The sequence below is a fragment of the Rhincodon typus genome, chromosome 19, assembly GCF_021869965.1.
Source record: "Rhincodon typus isolate 14 chromosome 19, sRhiTyp1.1, whole genome shotgun sequence".
Classification (NCBI taxonomy): Eukaryota; Metazoa; Chordata; class Chondrichthyes; order Orectolobiformes; family Rhincodontidae; genus Rhincodon; species Rhincodon typus.
Window position 1 is genome coordinate 10,275,330 of NC_063350.1, and position 16,820 is coordinate 10,292,149.

Genomic DNA, 16,820 nt, shown 5'->3' on the forward strand with positions numbered 1-16,820 from the left:
AAATAATGTTCTCACATTTGAGGAATTAAAGCAAACCCAAGATACTCAAATTGGACAAGAAAGATACAGTTATTCAAAAGTTACGCAGTCGGCCACCTGTTCCGACAGGCTGGCCAAGTTGGCAAGTCATGCCGAGTTTGAAATATGGGTGTTATCAACAAATTTCTCAAAATAATCAGGATCCAAAAGTAATGTAGAGGAACCATATGTGAACGAAAGCATATAATGGAAAAGGTGATTCCTCAAGATAGCTAAAATCACCAATCAATCCAAGTTAAAATTCAGAACCAAATGCAAGCAAACTACTTGCTTCTCATTTTTAAACCATGACTACAGAGTTTCTGGGTCACTGGTGTAGGTTCCTGCTGACTTATAAACTCTGACTGTGATTTCAATTTCTCTCTTCCAAAGCAGAAAAAATACTTTGCTCAGCTGTTGCAATGCAGTCGAAGAACCAAAACAAAAATGCCTTCTTGCTTTTCATCTGCAAACAGCTGTATGTTGAATTCCAGGTATTCACTACAGGATCAGAATATGGTTGCCTTCAGTGTGCGACTGTGTCTCTGGATTAATTAAACATCAAAGCAAAAAGCAGGTGCTCATTTGGCACTAGAGCGCCTCGATTCCCTGGGAACACAAGAGTACAAATTTCTCCATGCAGCTGGCCTACTGAGTACTAATGATCAACAATCTGAGGAATTCTTTGCTGTTGTGGCCTTTCACATCAAGTTAGACTGGCTCAATAGGATATTAACTCTTACAGATTCACCCAGAGAATGATCTCCTCCTCTAAGTACCAAATGTCTTTTAAATCATTTTACTTTATTTTTGTGGCATTGACTCACTGGAATACAACTTCAAAAAGGCACAAGTAGCTCACATAAGTAATTTTCATTCACACAAAGCCATAACTGTATGTGCCAGCAATATGACCATGAGGATCCTGGCACCCAGATTGCTGAAATTCTTGTTTGGCATCTATATGACCACACTTCCTGTGGACGGACTGCTGTAAGCAGATTAAGGCCAGGCAGGCAGAGAGGGAACGGATGACCATTAGCCAGTCTAGAAAGTCCAGGCCAGTTCAGCAGAGTCCATCAAGTCTATTACACTCACCAGCCAGTTTTCCACTTTGATTGCCGCCATGGCCCCAAGTTCAGAGACATGTAGCATGGGGAAGCTTGCACTATCACAAGTGGCTCAGCTGTACAAGTCTAGGGATGGGGAGGGGAGACAGTAATTCCAGAGTTAGGAAAGGTGGTACATTCAACCCTGGCACCAGGGAGGCAATGCCATAGACCAACTGCAGGAATTTTTTCTTGGGGGGTGGAAGTGGGAAGGGGAAGGGGAAAAATCCAGAGGTCTTGACCCACATTGGCACAACTGACATTGGTAGAAAGAAAGAACAAGGTCCAGAAAGTGGAATTATGGGACCTTCGCAAAAGATTGAAAAGGAAGATCTCAGTAATGTCAGAATTGCTCCCAGTATGATGTTCTAGCATGCATAGAAATTGAGAGATTGAGCAAATGAACATACGGTTGCTAAAATGGTTCAGGAGACCGCTTTAAATTTCTAGGATACTGGGATGCATAGAAAAAGGGTGGATCACACCTTAGCAGGAATGTCCAACATTCAGAACTATGGGCCTAGTGCTAGAAAGTGGGACTAGTGTAGATTTAGCATAATTTTGGTGGTACAGACTTGATGGGCCAAAGGGCTTCTTCTGTACTGTATGATTGTATGACTGGGACTAATATCTTTGCAGGCAGGTTTACTAGTACTTTTGTTGAAGTGTTGAAGGGTTAAAATAGGTTATCGGGGTGGGATCTCAAAAGGGGAATTCAGATAATATTGAAAAAAATGCTGGTTATGGGGAATGAAAAAGTTTTAAATCAAAACCTGGAATTAATCTGGGTCAAATGATAGAAAGCATTAAAAAGACAGAATTAAAAGCACTTCGTCTGCAAGTACAGAGCATTCCACGAAAATAGGTGAATGACAGGGTGGGATGGTGGCTCAGTGGTTAGCACTGCTGCCTCTCAGTGCCAGGGACCCAAGTTTGATTCCACACTCAGGCGACTGTCTGTGTGGAGTTTGCACATTCTCCCTGTGTCTGCGTGGGTTTCCTCCGGGTGCTCCGGTTTCCTCCCACAGTCCGAAGATGTGCAGGTTAGGTGGATTGGCCATGCTAAATTGCCCATAGAGTTCAAGGGTGGGTAGATTAGGTGGGTTATAGGGCGAGATGCTCTGAGGGTTGGTGTGGGCTTGTCAAGCCGAAGGGCATGTTTCCACACTGTAGGGATTCTATGATAGATATCTATCTATGATAGTGCAAGAAGTAAAAGGGTAGGATTTAATTGTCATTATGGATACATGGTGACCAAGACAAGGAATGGACAATGAAAGGATACCTGACATTCAGGGGACATTGGCATAAAAGGAAAAGGAGATGGGATACTAGTGATAATTAGGGACAGGATCAGTGTATTAGTGAGAGAGGACCTCTGATCAGATAAATAGGATACAGGATCTGCTTGACTAGAGCTTAGAAATAGCAAGGAGCAGCAAACATTAATTTATAGGCCTAACAGTAGGATACTGTGTCGATCAGAAAATCAGAGGTACATGTAGCAAGGGGAATGCAGTAATCATAGGTGACTGGAATTGACAAAATGGGCAAGTCTAAGGAGGGCCAATGCCATTCCTGGAATGTGGCTGAGACAGCTTTCAGGACCAAATGTTTCAGAACCAAACAAGGCAGAGGCTATTTTAGATACAGTATTATGTAATGAAAATGCTAATTAATAATCTTGTTGTAAATGATCATTGAGAGAATGGTGACCATAGTACGACAGAATTTTCCATCAAAAAGATGTGCGTCAATCTGAAACTCTATCTTAAATCTAAACAAGGGCAGTTATGAAGGCATGAGGAGGATGCTAGCTGTAATGGATGGTAAAAATACATTAAAAGGTTTGGCTGGTTTCTTAAAAGAATTAATGCTTGGTTTTCAAAAATATACATTACTTTAAAGGTAAAAATACCCAACAGGAAAAGTGCACGTGCCATGGTTAACAAACAAAGTTAAAGATTATTCAAAGAAGCTTATGAAATTCTGTCAAAAAAAAAGGAAGTTGCTTGAAGATTGAAAAAATTTGAGCTCAGCAAAGGAAGGCCAAAAACCTGATAAAAGTGTAGAACTTGAATGTAAAATAGCAAGGAACAAGAAAGATTGTAGAAGCTTCCATAGGCACATAGAGGAACAAATTAGCAAAGACAAATATGGTCACATTAAAAGCAGAAACAGGACAATTTATAAATAGGAATGATAGAAATGGCAGAGAAACTAAAGTACTTGGCACCTGTCTTCAGAGGAAGACGCAATAAGTCTCTTTGAAATAACTAAGAGTCTAGTGAGAGTGGAGAACTAAAAAGAAATTATTAACAAGTAACATTGGAGAAATCAACGAGGCTGAAAACTGACAGATCTTCGGACTTACTGACCTCTACTATAAAAGACATGTCTGCAAGATATTTAGAAATTAATTGCCTAATTGCAAAGAGTCAACATGCATTTATGAAGGGGAGATTATGTTCGACAAACCTGAGCTTTCTTTTTGAGGAGTTACTAGTAGAGTCAATAAGGCAGAACCAAAGGATTTGGTATATTCAAATTTGCAGAAGGCTTTTGATACAGTCCCCCACAGGAGGAGGTTAGAAAACAAAACCAAAGCATATGGATTTGAGGTATTATACTAGCGTACAATGAGGGTTAGTTAATAACGATAAATTGCCATAGTCCCAGAGGACCATAAGGCTGCTCTCTCATTAGAGATGACAGGTGGCGAGTTTAACCAGAGGGTCACCATACCTTAGGTACAGGATGAAGTTGAGAAGGTGGGACCTTCATGGTGACCTCAGCCAGTGCAGGAATTGTGCCTGTGCTGTTGGCATCACTGCATGGCAAACCAGCCATCCAGCCAACTGCGCTAACTGACCCGTACATTAGTTAATAGGTGGAAAATAAGATTAGATATATATGGGTCATTTTCAAAGGTTGTGACCAGTTGGGTACAGCAATGATCAGTGCTTGGCCCCGAGGTGTATCAGTGATTTGGATGTAGGGGCCAACTGTAATAGTTCCAAGTTTGTAGATGATACAGAACTTGGTGACAATCAGAATGAGGAGGATGCAAAGACACTTCAAAGGGGTTTAGACAGCCAAGTGGGCAAAGAGCATGACAGATGGAATTGAAGGATGGATAAGTGTGAGGTAATTGACTTTGGTAGGAGAGACAAAGTTACAAAGTCCTTCTTAAACGGTGAGAGATTGGAAAGTGCTTAAATCTAAAGGGACCCAGCTGTCCTCGTTCTGAAAGCATGCAGGTTCAGCAAGCAATTTAGAAGGTAAACTGTATGTTAGCCTTTATCTTAAGAGGATTCAAGTACAGGAGCAAAGAAATCTTGCTTCAATCAAATAAAACACTGGACGAGACCACAGCTGGAGTACCATATGCAGTTCTGGTCCACTTTTCTAAGGAATGATATACTTTATGGAAAGAGTGCAGTGGAGATTTACCAGACTGATTTGTGGTGTGGTGGGACTGCCCTACTAGGTGAGCTTGAGGATGCTGAGCCTGTATTTAGAGGGCACCCAATGATGACATGATAGAAATGGTGTGCAGGGATAGCAGGAAAATTGGCACTAAGTAACAGAACCAGTGCAGAAACAGTGGGCCGAATGGCCTTCTTCCGCTCCATAACAATTCTATGATTCTCTATTCTTTGTTTCAAAGAATGAGAGGTGATCTCAGCCACTTAAAAGGGACAGACATAATGGATACAGAAAAGATCTTTCCCCTTGCTGTGGATTCTAGAGCTAGGAGAGACAGTTTCTGAATAAGGGCAAGGCAGTTAAAAGGCCGAGATGAAGAGAAACCTCTTCACTCAGAAGGTGGGGAATCTTTGGAATTCTCTATTTCATACAGCTGTGGAAACTCAGGTTGTTGAGTATATCCAAGTCAGAGACTAGGTTTTCGGATTACTGATAATATCACTCAAACATGACTTCCCTGATTTTGTAACCTATGCCTTGATTGATAAAAGCAAGGACCCAATATGCCGTTTTCATCACCCTACTAACATGACCGTGGCACAGAATATTCAAGGAATATAGAATGAGCACAAGATAATGGCACTGAGATGGATAATCAGGTGGAAGATGGAGCAGACTTGAGGTGCGAAATTACTTGAGAAGAGATATACCAGCACTGGAGGGGGTGCAGAGGAGATTCACTCGGTTGATTCCAGAGTTCAGAGGGTTGGATTATGAGGACAGACTGAGTAGGCTGGGATTATACTCATTGAAATTCAGAAGAATGAGGGGAGATGTTATAGAAACATGTAAGATTATGAAGGGAATAGGTAAGGTGGAGGCAGGGAGGTTGTTTCTGCTAACAGGTGAAACTAGGACTAGAGGGCACAGCCTCAAAATAAAGGGAAGCAGATGTAGGACTGAGGTCAGGAGGAACTTCTTCACCCAAAGGGTTGTGAATCTGTGGAATTCCCTGCCCAGTGAAGCGGTTGAAGCTACCTCGCTGAATGTGTTTAAGGCAAGGCTAGATAAATTTTTGAATAGTACAGGAATTAAGGGTTATGGTGAGCGGGCGGGTAAGTGGAGCTGAGTCTCAAAAAGATCAGCCATGATCTTATTAAATGGCGGGGCAGGCTCGAGGGGCCGGATGGCCTACTCCTGCTCCTAGTTCTTAAGTTCTTATGTAAATAGCCTACTTCTACTCCTATGTAAATTGCACGGAGGCAACTCCCACCACCAAAACATGTGCTAATTCTGGACATAGTGGGGAACACATAGTGCCCTGATAAGTTACAAGACTCAAGATTAGAATTCTTCATTTTGGTGTGAACGACCACCAGATTTTAAAATGCTCAACACAACGAGCTTAACTTGTAATGAATCACTGAGTCAGCATGTAGGTACAGCAAATACTCAGGAAGACAAATGAAATCTTGGTCTTTATTGCAGAGGGACCTAAGTAGGGATGTCTTGCTACGAACATAAAGGGCATTGGTGAGACCTCACCTGGAGTATTGTGCGCAGATGTGGTCATCTTCCCCAAGAAGGGAAGAAGGCTGAGCAGGGTGACCCTGTATTTAAGTTTTGAAGAATGAGATGTGATCATATTGAAACACCAGATTCTGAAGGGGCTTGACAGGGTGGACTTCGAGAGGATGTTCTCTCTCCTGGGTAATACAGGATGAAGGGCACAGTTTTAAAATAAAGCCTTGTCTCAATTATAATTGAGAAGGAGGATTTTCTTCCGAGAGTCATTACTCCATGGAATTCTCTTCTTCAGACAGACATGTCATTAAATATATTCAGGCAGTTGAGTGAGAGACATTTTTAAATCAACAGGGAATCAAAAAGTTACAGGGGCAGGCAGGAAAGTGGAGGGGAGGGAAGGAAAGTCTATGGCAAAGACAAAAAGAAAAAAAGGAGTATTTTCTATTCTAAATGTTTTCCATCTCTGTTTCTTTTTTAAAAAAAATGCACAAAAATCTGGTACCTGGATTGAAGCATTAAACACGTTGCCACACGGAGACCTGCCACTGATTCTGCTTCTTACAACTTCATACTGGCTTGAGAGCTAGTCAGGAGTCGTCTAATCTCAGAAAAAGCATTATTGCAGAAAAATACTATCGGCTGGGCACACAGAGTCTGTGGTGAGCTCTGCAAGGCAACAAATTTGATGATATTTCAGTATAAGCAGCCTATATTTTTAGAACCATTATAAGTTGAGAAAGACATACAGCAAGCAATTTGAGTAGAAAGTACTCCTCTGCTTTGTCTGATCTCACAAATGCAGGCTGAAGTCTAACCATTTTAATCTTGGGAATTTAGCATTTTACAAATGTAGCCTGTTCCCGATGTTTCATGTGCCAGGTGTGCAGAAAACTCACTGGTGATCATTAAACGTTTTATACACACACCACCTTGCTGCTATTATTTTTTTTAAAACAAGAGTCTCTCTCTTATGGCAGGGAAATAAATCATGGCAGAGCTAAATGGATGGCACTTGATGGACAAAAAAATACAGTAATTCAGCATGCTTTTAGTGTGATTTTGCCCAGAAACAGTAGCATTTCTAAACAGAGCAGAACAAATTCAGTGTATTTAATGCAAGTAACAGCATATCTCCCCTCTCTCCATTGCCAGATTGTTCACCAGATTATCACAGTTAGATTTGTCAAAGAGAGTCAACATCTCCTCAGTAACTTCACCAACCAACGCAACACATTTATCCTGTTCGTTGTTCAAAAATTGAAAGAAAACCCAATATTCTACATTGGGACAATCTCAGTTTAATGAATGAATGTCTCGAGGTAGGACATGGGGGCTGATGCCCTTAAATCAATGCTGCACTTTATAATGCTCCTTTGCCTCCCTCAAATACAACCCACCCTAATAATTTTAATAAACAAACCAAAATAGGTACTCTTGATCCAGAGATTAAGTTGCATGCGAGTACCCTTTGGTCAACTTCTCAAATGCCAAGGCCAGGAATGAGACAATTAAATGAAGAAGCTGCAAACATACTAATGTTCCACTAGTTATGTTTTAGAAGTACAGGAGTGACAATTCCTTACCAGTGCCACTTATCCTCCTTTCTACTCAATTATGAATATTGGCACTTGTCATTGACAAGGAGCTAAAGTGCTGCATTTCCCCCTTGAACTGTCCTTTAAGTGATCTGGAACAGGTTCAGCATTCATTGGTTGGCCGTTTGACAGAAGAAGAGATCCCAGTTAGGCCTAATTCAATCTTCATCCAGCACACTCATGCAATTTTAAGTGAAATAGGATTGATAGCGGAATCCCTGGATGTCTCCAACGCAAACCTCAAAACTTCAGGAGGGGCTAAGGTCATTCCTGTCATCATGTTAAAAACCTAAAACTTGAATATGAAGCAGCAATCCTAGTTTGTTTAGGTAACACCTCAGCAACTACACATGGTTCACTGGACTGCTGGAGAAGTATCACTTGTTATTAAGTTCAGTATCGCTCAACTTTGTTCCAGTGCTTGATGCACTGAGATATGCCCTATTAAACAATGCAGACTGCCCCAGACACCAGAGGCAAAGATATCATACATTTGGCTTCAGATCTGCCAAAAGAAACCATCTGGCCAGATTTTTGGTTTAACAACATAATGGGCCCAAAGGCCTCCTTCTGTGATATATATGTCTATGAATGTATCAGAAGTATTGCTTTATGGTACAAGATTGGTTCAGAGGATATTCTTTTCAGGACATACGGAGCCATAGTCCACAAAGGATCATTGCCATATCTCTTCATTAGAGAGGGACAATTAGTTCTGTATAGTTTGAGGTAATCACTCCACAAGCATGAGGTAAGATGAAGAGTCAGGACTCCATGAACTATCACAGCTGGTATGGGGATAGAATCTGTGTTGTTGACTTTATTTGGCACCAGGCGCTAGTCATTTAGCTAACTGAACTGATCAATCCCCTCATTACAGGATAATACTTTAGCAAAGGCTCCATAAATGAAGTGATTTAAGTAAAATCCATTTTGTCATGATTCTGCCATGCCAGTTTGTAAATTACTTGCATTGACAGACAGGGTAGTCACTTGGAAGCATTAAATAGTAAGGGTATTTAAGTGAATTTCCACAGTGAGTGCAAAATTCAAATATGCATCAAAATCTGCAGTTGCACTGCTTTGAAACTCTTAATATTCTTTACATCTGTGATAAAATTCTGGGTATCCTCCACAAATGAAAGTGAAATATGCTACAGTTTCAGTAAAACAGAAGTAAGTTTTCCATTTGTACATAACACAATTGTGCCTTGTGTACGTACAATATCAAAATGTTGTATCACACAGAAATCAAAACCAACTAGTTTAGCTCAAGAGAATGCAGAGCAGCACAGAAATGAAATGTGGACATTTAGTGCACACCAGACACCATTCTGTGTATACTGCATTCCTTAGCTACTACAGTACAATGCAAGTCCTTACCTGAACATTTCAGTAAGTTCTCCCTTAACCAGAGCAACAGTGACTGGGAATCCAATGCAGGCAGGTACCAGGTACAGTAGAGCAGGCTGACAATTAAAAGCAAAAACGAAAGAAAATATTATATCCTTTACATCAATCGTTTAAACCAAATAGCAACACATACAAAATAAAGTGCTCTTTAGCGAGGTGTACTTTGTTGCATTACGAGTGGGGTTCGCACAAATATTTTCAAATCAATTCGGATTCAGTCACATTTCTTGATGACAGCAGTTCACTTTCCTAGAAAGCAGGTCTTGCAAAACAAAACTGCACAGCATTTATTGATGCTTGGGATTTTATCCCTTGCTGTTGCTTCCTGTGTGCAGTTGAAGGAGTTTAGCTCAACATGATATTGCGTCTCAAACAAAACAAAAAACTTTCTATTAGGACAGAGACCCTTAAAGTCAATTTTTCACTAGATAAATTCTTAAACAATTTCTAGGTAGCAAACAGGTATTGAAATAAAAACTGCTTCCCCCAATAGTGGGAAAGAGATCACTGTTTTACGACCAAAAAATTAGGTCCAAAAAGAGTGCACCAACTGTGTGGGAGGTACATAGAAGAGGTGTTAGAATGACTACAGTCATGTTATTAACAAGAGAAGAGATGAAATAGCATTTAAAAGAACATACTTCAAGATAAAATTGTTGCATACCTGTTAGCCTATACAGTAGCAATCCATAAAAAAAATGCAACAAATACATAATTTCCAAAGAATAACTTTAGCAGTCAACATTGTGGCATGCTGCCCATTTACAAACATAGAAGAGCTCTACCCACTTAAACGGCTCATCAGGATATTGAAACAGTGAAAACCCATTTGTTTGAAATGACTAAGTAAACAAAAAAATGGCATCTTAATCTGTAAATAATCGTGGCTTTGTCATTTCATTAGCCCAGTTATTTTCTTGCTTGCTCTCACATGGTTTAATTAATTAAATGTCACCCCCACCCCAACAATATGTTGCAGTTTTGGTCCAATTTTCAGGCCAAAAAAAAACTAAAACAAAAAGATTCTTAAATTGGGAATAAACTGTATACCCAAGGTTTTGCCCTTAAAGATCTTTTAACACTAAGTATCCTGGAAGTGATTTTAAAGATTCTTTTTAGCCTTCTCTCAGACTGGACAGAGTGATGTTACAAAGAAATCAGAAAATTTCAGAAACACTCAGAATCTAGTATAGATTTAGAGTAATTTGGTGTGTGCAAACCGGATAGGCTAAAGGGCCTCTTCTGTACTGTATGGCTGTAGAATTTGTAAAAGAATAAGACCAAGATGTCAGATTTAGACCCTATAACTGATTTTTCAAAAAGAGTTGCAAAGGAATCCAAGTTTCAGCAAGAAATTTGTAATGACAACATAGAGTAGGTTAATGAAGGCACTAATTTAATAGCAGAAATATGAAAAGACACCATAATTTATCTAATTGCCTCATGGAATTACAGCAAAGATTTAAGTGGAGAGAGACGGTTTTCACAGTACCAACATGACGGAGGTTGCTTGGGAGGTACACATGCTTTCTACCAGATAGCACATGGCCGCAGAAAATTTGAATAATGGGAAATGAACACATTTGGTTTCATACTGCCAACAGGTAAAACAAAATAATTAAAACTATCCAAGGGACGGAAGAATTGACATATGCAGAAAACTAGTCCATCAGATAAACAGTACTTGGCAAATGCGTGTCTTCTATTTTTGCTAGCAGCATGTGAGATACAGTTATACAGTCATACAGCACGGAAACGGACCCTTCAGCCCAACTCATCCATGCTAACCAGGTTTCCTAAACTGAACTAGTACCATTTGCCTGTGTTTGGCCCATATCCCTCAACCATTCCCGTTCACATACCAGCCTAAGTGTCTTTTTAATGTTCTAACTGTACTCACCTTTACCACTTCTTGCGGCAGCTTGTTCCATATACACATCACCCTCTGAATGAAAAAGGCCCTTTTAAATCTTTCCCTTCTCACATTTAACCTATATTCCCTAGTTTTAGGCTCCCCCACCCTGGGGAAAAGATACTTGCTATTCACCTTGTCTATGCCCCTCATGATTTTATAAACCTCTACGAGGTTACCCCTCAGCCTCCGACGATCCAGGGGAAAAACGTCAGTCTATCCAGCCTTTCCTTAACTCAAACCCTTCAGCCTTAGTAACTTCCTTGTAAATGTTCTAAATGCTGCTTTGCAGTATGAATATCAATGCACCTCAAAAATTATGATACAGGCTCACTTGAACATCTAACAAGAAAGTAACATGGAATACAAATTTTATATGTTGAACCCAGATTGACAACTGTATACAAAAAAATGAAACCCGAAGTGCAAACATGAATCCAAAATGGGAATATTGTTTATTATAGTTGTTCACAACTTTTACACTCCATCTAATAACACTAACCGAGAAAGACAGACAACTTGAGTAGCAAGGTTTCAAATAAAATCAGCACTGACACACTAACAAGCAACCAACACAGGATTCAAAAATTGTAAACAACTGAGATTATGCAACTAGAATCAAAAAGGTATAAAACAGAAGGCCATTAAGCACATCTCACCTGAGCATGCTTGAAAGTGTGCATCACATAAATGGTAAGGCCAAGACCAAAGACATAAGCGAAGAAGCTAGTATAGAAGTATGTTCGGCTGTTCTTCTTCAAACTGGGCCAGAAGGAGCGGGTGGAGGACCGACAAAAAAAAAAATTAGCAAATCCTGCCAGGTATACAGATTATATTCAGCAGAATGTTGACCTCACAAGACACAATTAGTCTCAATTTCAGTACGAAATTCACATTAGCAAACGAGTAGACAGCCTGCAAGCATAAAATAAAGAATAAGCCACATTTAAAAATTTACGGTGGCACAATGGTTAGCACTCCCGCCTCATAGTGCCAGGGACCCGGGTTTGATTCCAGCCTTGGGTGACTGTATGAAGTTTGCACATTCTCCCCATGTCTGCCTGAGTTTCCTCCCACAGTCAAAAGATTTGCAGGTTAGGAATTTCCCCACAGTGTCCAGGGATGTGTTGGCTAGGTGGATTAGCCCACAAACATACACACAAACTCCTAAACACTCATTCTCTCTCTCCAGTTGCAGTGAAAACATTACTACTTTTGGTAATTTCTACTTCCTTTAAACCTAAACTCTTTCCTTCTAGCTTCACTACTTTACGTGTATGGTAACTTACAGAGTAGTTCAGTTTTATGAAGATTAACAAACTGAATCCAATATTAACTGAAATATAGGGCAGATCTCTTCCATTCTGAGTGGAAGGGGATTTCGACCATATTCTGTTCTGTTTATTCAAGCACTTGAACAGCTTACCTCACATCAAAACGAAGTAGCAGAGCAATGAAGATGCCTAAGGTTAAGAAAAACAACAGAGTTAGATTCCGCTCACAAAATAGAATTGAGATGTGATTAAAGTTAACTTCAAACTTGGAAAGAACTTTACATTGAAGGGTTACCAAATACTTGATCCATCTACACTAGACTTAAATGCACAAAATACTTCAGATACATGAGTGCTCAAGTGGCTAAAGCAGCATCCCACTATCCCCAACAATTGGGCTTAAAGTTAGTTAGACATATAATTTTCCTTGGGCTCGACTTCTTGCACATTTGGGGACACATGTGACTTTAATGAGTTACAGAGGCTTCCTGCTACCTCCCACAAGAGGCAATTCTTCATCATTCAGCCAAAAGGGTGCATACAACTGCAGAGAACATTTCAAGTAAGAGCAATGCCCCCAGCAACCAATGCATCCTTGTAACCTCTACGGGAATCAATGAACAAGATCAAGGGAAGGAAAATAGGATCATTTTCCCAGCTCCACACTCAAGTACAATAATAATGTACTATTGTGGCCCCAGTGGAATAGAAAATTGCTTTTCTATGGCTCACAGCACGACAGTCTAACAGGTCCTTGCAACTTAATTATTAGTTTCTATCTTAAAAAGTTTATCTCAGACCTTCAAAGATCATCCTTCTTTACATAACTAAGTCCATGATTTTAATCTCCACTGTACTGAGTGGAGAAACTGGTGTCGTGTGACTTCTGACTTTATCCACCCCAGTCCAACACAGGCACCTCCACATTGTGGCTACCATCAACACCACAAACTGCCAGCTCAAAGTGGACAGGAACTCCAAGATCACACCTATTGACACTGACATCAAATTTCTGCAGAGATGCAAGAGAGCAGAGAGGATTCTGAAAGGACTACAGATAACGAACACACTCAAGTCAACCACTTCACTTGACGAAGCAGCAGCGCTCCAAGAACTTGTGATTTCAAATAAACCTGTTGGACTATAACCTGGTGTCGTGTGACTTCTTACTTTATCATATTTATGTTCTAGAATTCTGTTACATCCATGAATGGTGGTGGACAATTAAAACAGCCAAGGTAGTTCCACAATATTTCAATACTCAAGGATGGAGGAGTCCAGTAAATTAAAAACGACAATGTTTACCCATTTACAACCATCTTCAGCCAGAAGTGCCAGGTACATGATTCAACTTTGCCTCCTCCTGAAATCCCCAGCATCACAGATTCCAGTCTTCAGCCAGTTTGATTTATTTCATATCATAAAGGAGAAAAGTTGAAGGCACCAGATACTGCAAAAACAAATGGGCCCTGACAACACGCCAACATTAGCACTGAAGATGTGTGCTCCAGAATGAGTTGTGCCCCTTTGATGAGCTGTCCCAGTACAACAACACTGGCATCCACTCAGTAGTGTGGAACACTGCCCAGGTGTGTCCTGTACACAAAATCCTAAAATGTTCGCAATCAGCAAAGTGAAGGAAGATGCCATTGACAGTACGATCAAGTAACTCATACACAGTGATAACCTGCTCACCGAATTTGAGTTTGAGTTCCACTGGAGCCTCAGCTCGAACTTATTACAGCCTAAGTCCAAACACAGAGCTGAACTCTATCGGTGAGGCAAGATGAGTAATTGCCCTTGACTTCAAGACACATCTAACACAGTGTAACATCAAGGAGTCCCAGAAAAACTCTTCAGATACTGAAACAATCAGTGTTCATGCGAGGCAACAGCTGGGCGCTGACTGAGAAATAGAAGGTAACATTTGTGTTACAGAAGTGCCAGGCAACGACCATGCTCAAGAATTTAACAATCACTCCCTGATATCAATGGCATTATCATCCCTAAATCTCCCACTATCAGCATCCTGGGGTTAACTGTTGGCTAGAAACTGGCCACTTTAAAAACAACTTCACTCACTGATTTGGTATCACTAGCTAAGCTAGCATTTAATTGCCAATCCTTACCGCCTGAGAAAGAGAGACAGTAAGCTTGCTTCTTGAACGGAAGTCAATGGGGAAGTAGGTATACCCATAGTCAGACGGGATACTCACAAGTAACAATGAAAGAATGGCTGTATAGCTGCAAGTCAGGAAGTGTGGGGCTTGAAGGAGAACCTACAACAGGTGGCAGCATACACTTGTATCTGCTGTCATTGCCCTTCTAGGTGGGGGAGGTTGTGGGTTTGGAAGGATCTGTCCAAAACCAAAGCTTGGTAAGTTATTGCAAGTGCATCTTGCAGATGGCATAAACTGCTCCTGGACTGCTTTATCTTGGATGATGCAGAACTTCTCAAATGTTCTTGGAGCTAAACAGAGTCAGGGGTATAATGGAATATTCGCCACTTGCCTGGATAGACGCAGTTCCAACAACACTCAAGAAGCTTGACACTAGATGTCAAAGCAGTCTGCTTGAATGGTACCCCAATCTAAACCTTTAATATTGACTCCCTCCACCAGGGACACAGTTCACATTGTTAGCACCATCTAGAAAATGCAATGCAGCAACTGAAAAGTTCCTTTGATAGCACTTTCATACACATGCCCTGCTCCACTGAGGAGGGTAACAGATCATAGAAACACCACCAGCCAAGGATTGTTTCAGACCACGCACCATCTTGACATGGAACATCACTGTTTGCTCACTGTCATTGGGTTAAAATCCTGGAGCTCACTTCCCAACATTATGTAACCACACCAGATGGACTACAGCAATTCAAGAAAGTGTCTCACTATCACATAGTCAAGGGCAATTAGGAATGGACAATAAGGGATCACCCAGTCAGTGACACCCACATCCTGTGAAAGAATGCAAGAAAGAGCCCTGTACATGAGACAATGCAACAATTCCATTATGTATTCTTTTCTGGGCATGAATGATGTCCATTTTGATGTGGACATTTGCATTCCCAAATAAACTCACTACCGGCCTCCAACAAATCCAAGTTATTCTTGCATTTTTATCAGCACAAGAGCAAAGATTAAGAGTAACAAAGTCTTATATCAGCTCCACTCTTAGCTACTTCAACACCATTAAGTACAGTTACCAACTTCCCATTTTTTGAAGTTTTGTACACAATCATATACATAAAATTTCACTTGCAACTGTTTCTCCTACTTGGACATTTGGTCCAAATCACAATGCCTCCTCAGTTTCTACTGCATTTCCAGGTTATCACACAAATAGATAAGGTGGTAAAGAAAGCATGTGGCATGCTTGCCTTTTATTGGTCAGGGAATTGAGCACAAGAGTCAAGATGTCATGTTACAGCTCTATAAGACCTTGGTTAGGCCATTTAGAGTACTGCATTCAATTCTAGTTGCCACATTACAGGAAGTATGTGGAGGCTCTGGAGAGGGTGCAGAACAGGTTTACCAGGATACTGCCTGGATTAAAGGGTATGAGCTCAGGTTGTTTTCTCTGGAGTGATGGAGGCCGAGGGGAGGCTTGATAGAAGTCTATAAAATTATGAGATGCATAGATGGGGTTGATGGTCACCATATTTCTCCCCCCCAGAGTTGAAATGTCTAATGCTAGGGGGCATGCTTTTAAGGCGAGACTGTGAAGTTCAAGAGGAGATGTGAGGGGCAAGTTTTTTTTTTTAAAAACAGAGTTTGAGGAGTCGGGAATGCGTTGCCAGGGTTGGTGGTGGAGACAGATACGATACGGGCATTTAAGGGACTTGTAGATAAGCACATGAATCTGCAAGGAATGGAGGGATACAGACAAAGGGCAGGCAGAAGGAATTAGCTTGATTTGATGTCATGCACGGCACAACATTACGGGCTGTACCGTTCTATGTTCTATCATTTGCAAATCTGATGACCTTGCACATTTTCTGAATCAGTACATCGTGGAAATTAGAAACAATGGCAGTGCCAGCATTAAGCCTCAAAGTATCACTTCTTACGTCTCATCACTCATTGTGCCAGGTAGGGTGGGGGGGTGGTGGTGGAGGAGGAGGAGGAGGAGACAAAGTAAGATTGCTGTGGTTGTGGACATCAGTCATCTCAGTTGCAGGGTAACTTTGCAGGAGTTCCTCAGTGGAGTCTCCCTGGCCCAACATTTTCAGCTGCTTCATCAATGGCCTTCCCTTCATTATAAAAGGTTAGAAGCGGGGATGCTCAGCCCCATTTGCAATTCCTCAGATATTGAAGCAGTCCATGTCTAAATTCAGCAAGACCTGTAAAATATTCAGGTTTGGGCTGACAAGTGACAAGTCATATTCATGACACACAAGTGGCAAGCAAATGTTCATCTCCAATGAGAGGGCGAGGGCGAGTCTCACTATCATACCCTGTCCTTCAATGTCATTATCCATCACCGAATACCCCACTAACATCATCCTAGGGGTTACCACTGACTAGAAACAGAACTAAAC

The 16,820-nt window shown here is 40.9% G+C and overlaps 1 protein-coding gene across 2 annotated transcripts in view; it reads right to left on the reverse strand.

Annotated features, from left to right (window-relative positions):
• The window catches only part of hm13 (histocompatibility (minor) 13), a 53,624-nt gene that overhangs the window by 16,669 nt on the left and 20,135 nt on the right, over nucleotides 1–16,820 (reverse strand). For both annotated transcript variants that reach the window (XM_048608225.1, XM_048608224.1), the window contains exons 6-8: nucleotides 12,430–12,466; nucleotides 11,663–11,765; nucleotides 9,062–9,147 (exon numbers count right to left, since the gene is read on the reverse strand). In XM_048608225.1, the coding sequence (XP_048464182.1) occupies nucleotides 9,062–9,147; nucleotides 11,663–11,765; nucleotides 12,430–12,466 (226 nt within the window). The remainder of the gene's footprint in view (nucleotides 1–9,061; nucleotides 9,148–11,662; nucleotides 11,766–12,429; nucleotides 12,467–16,820) is intronic.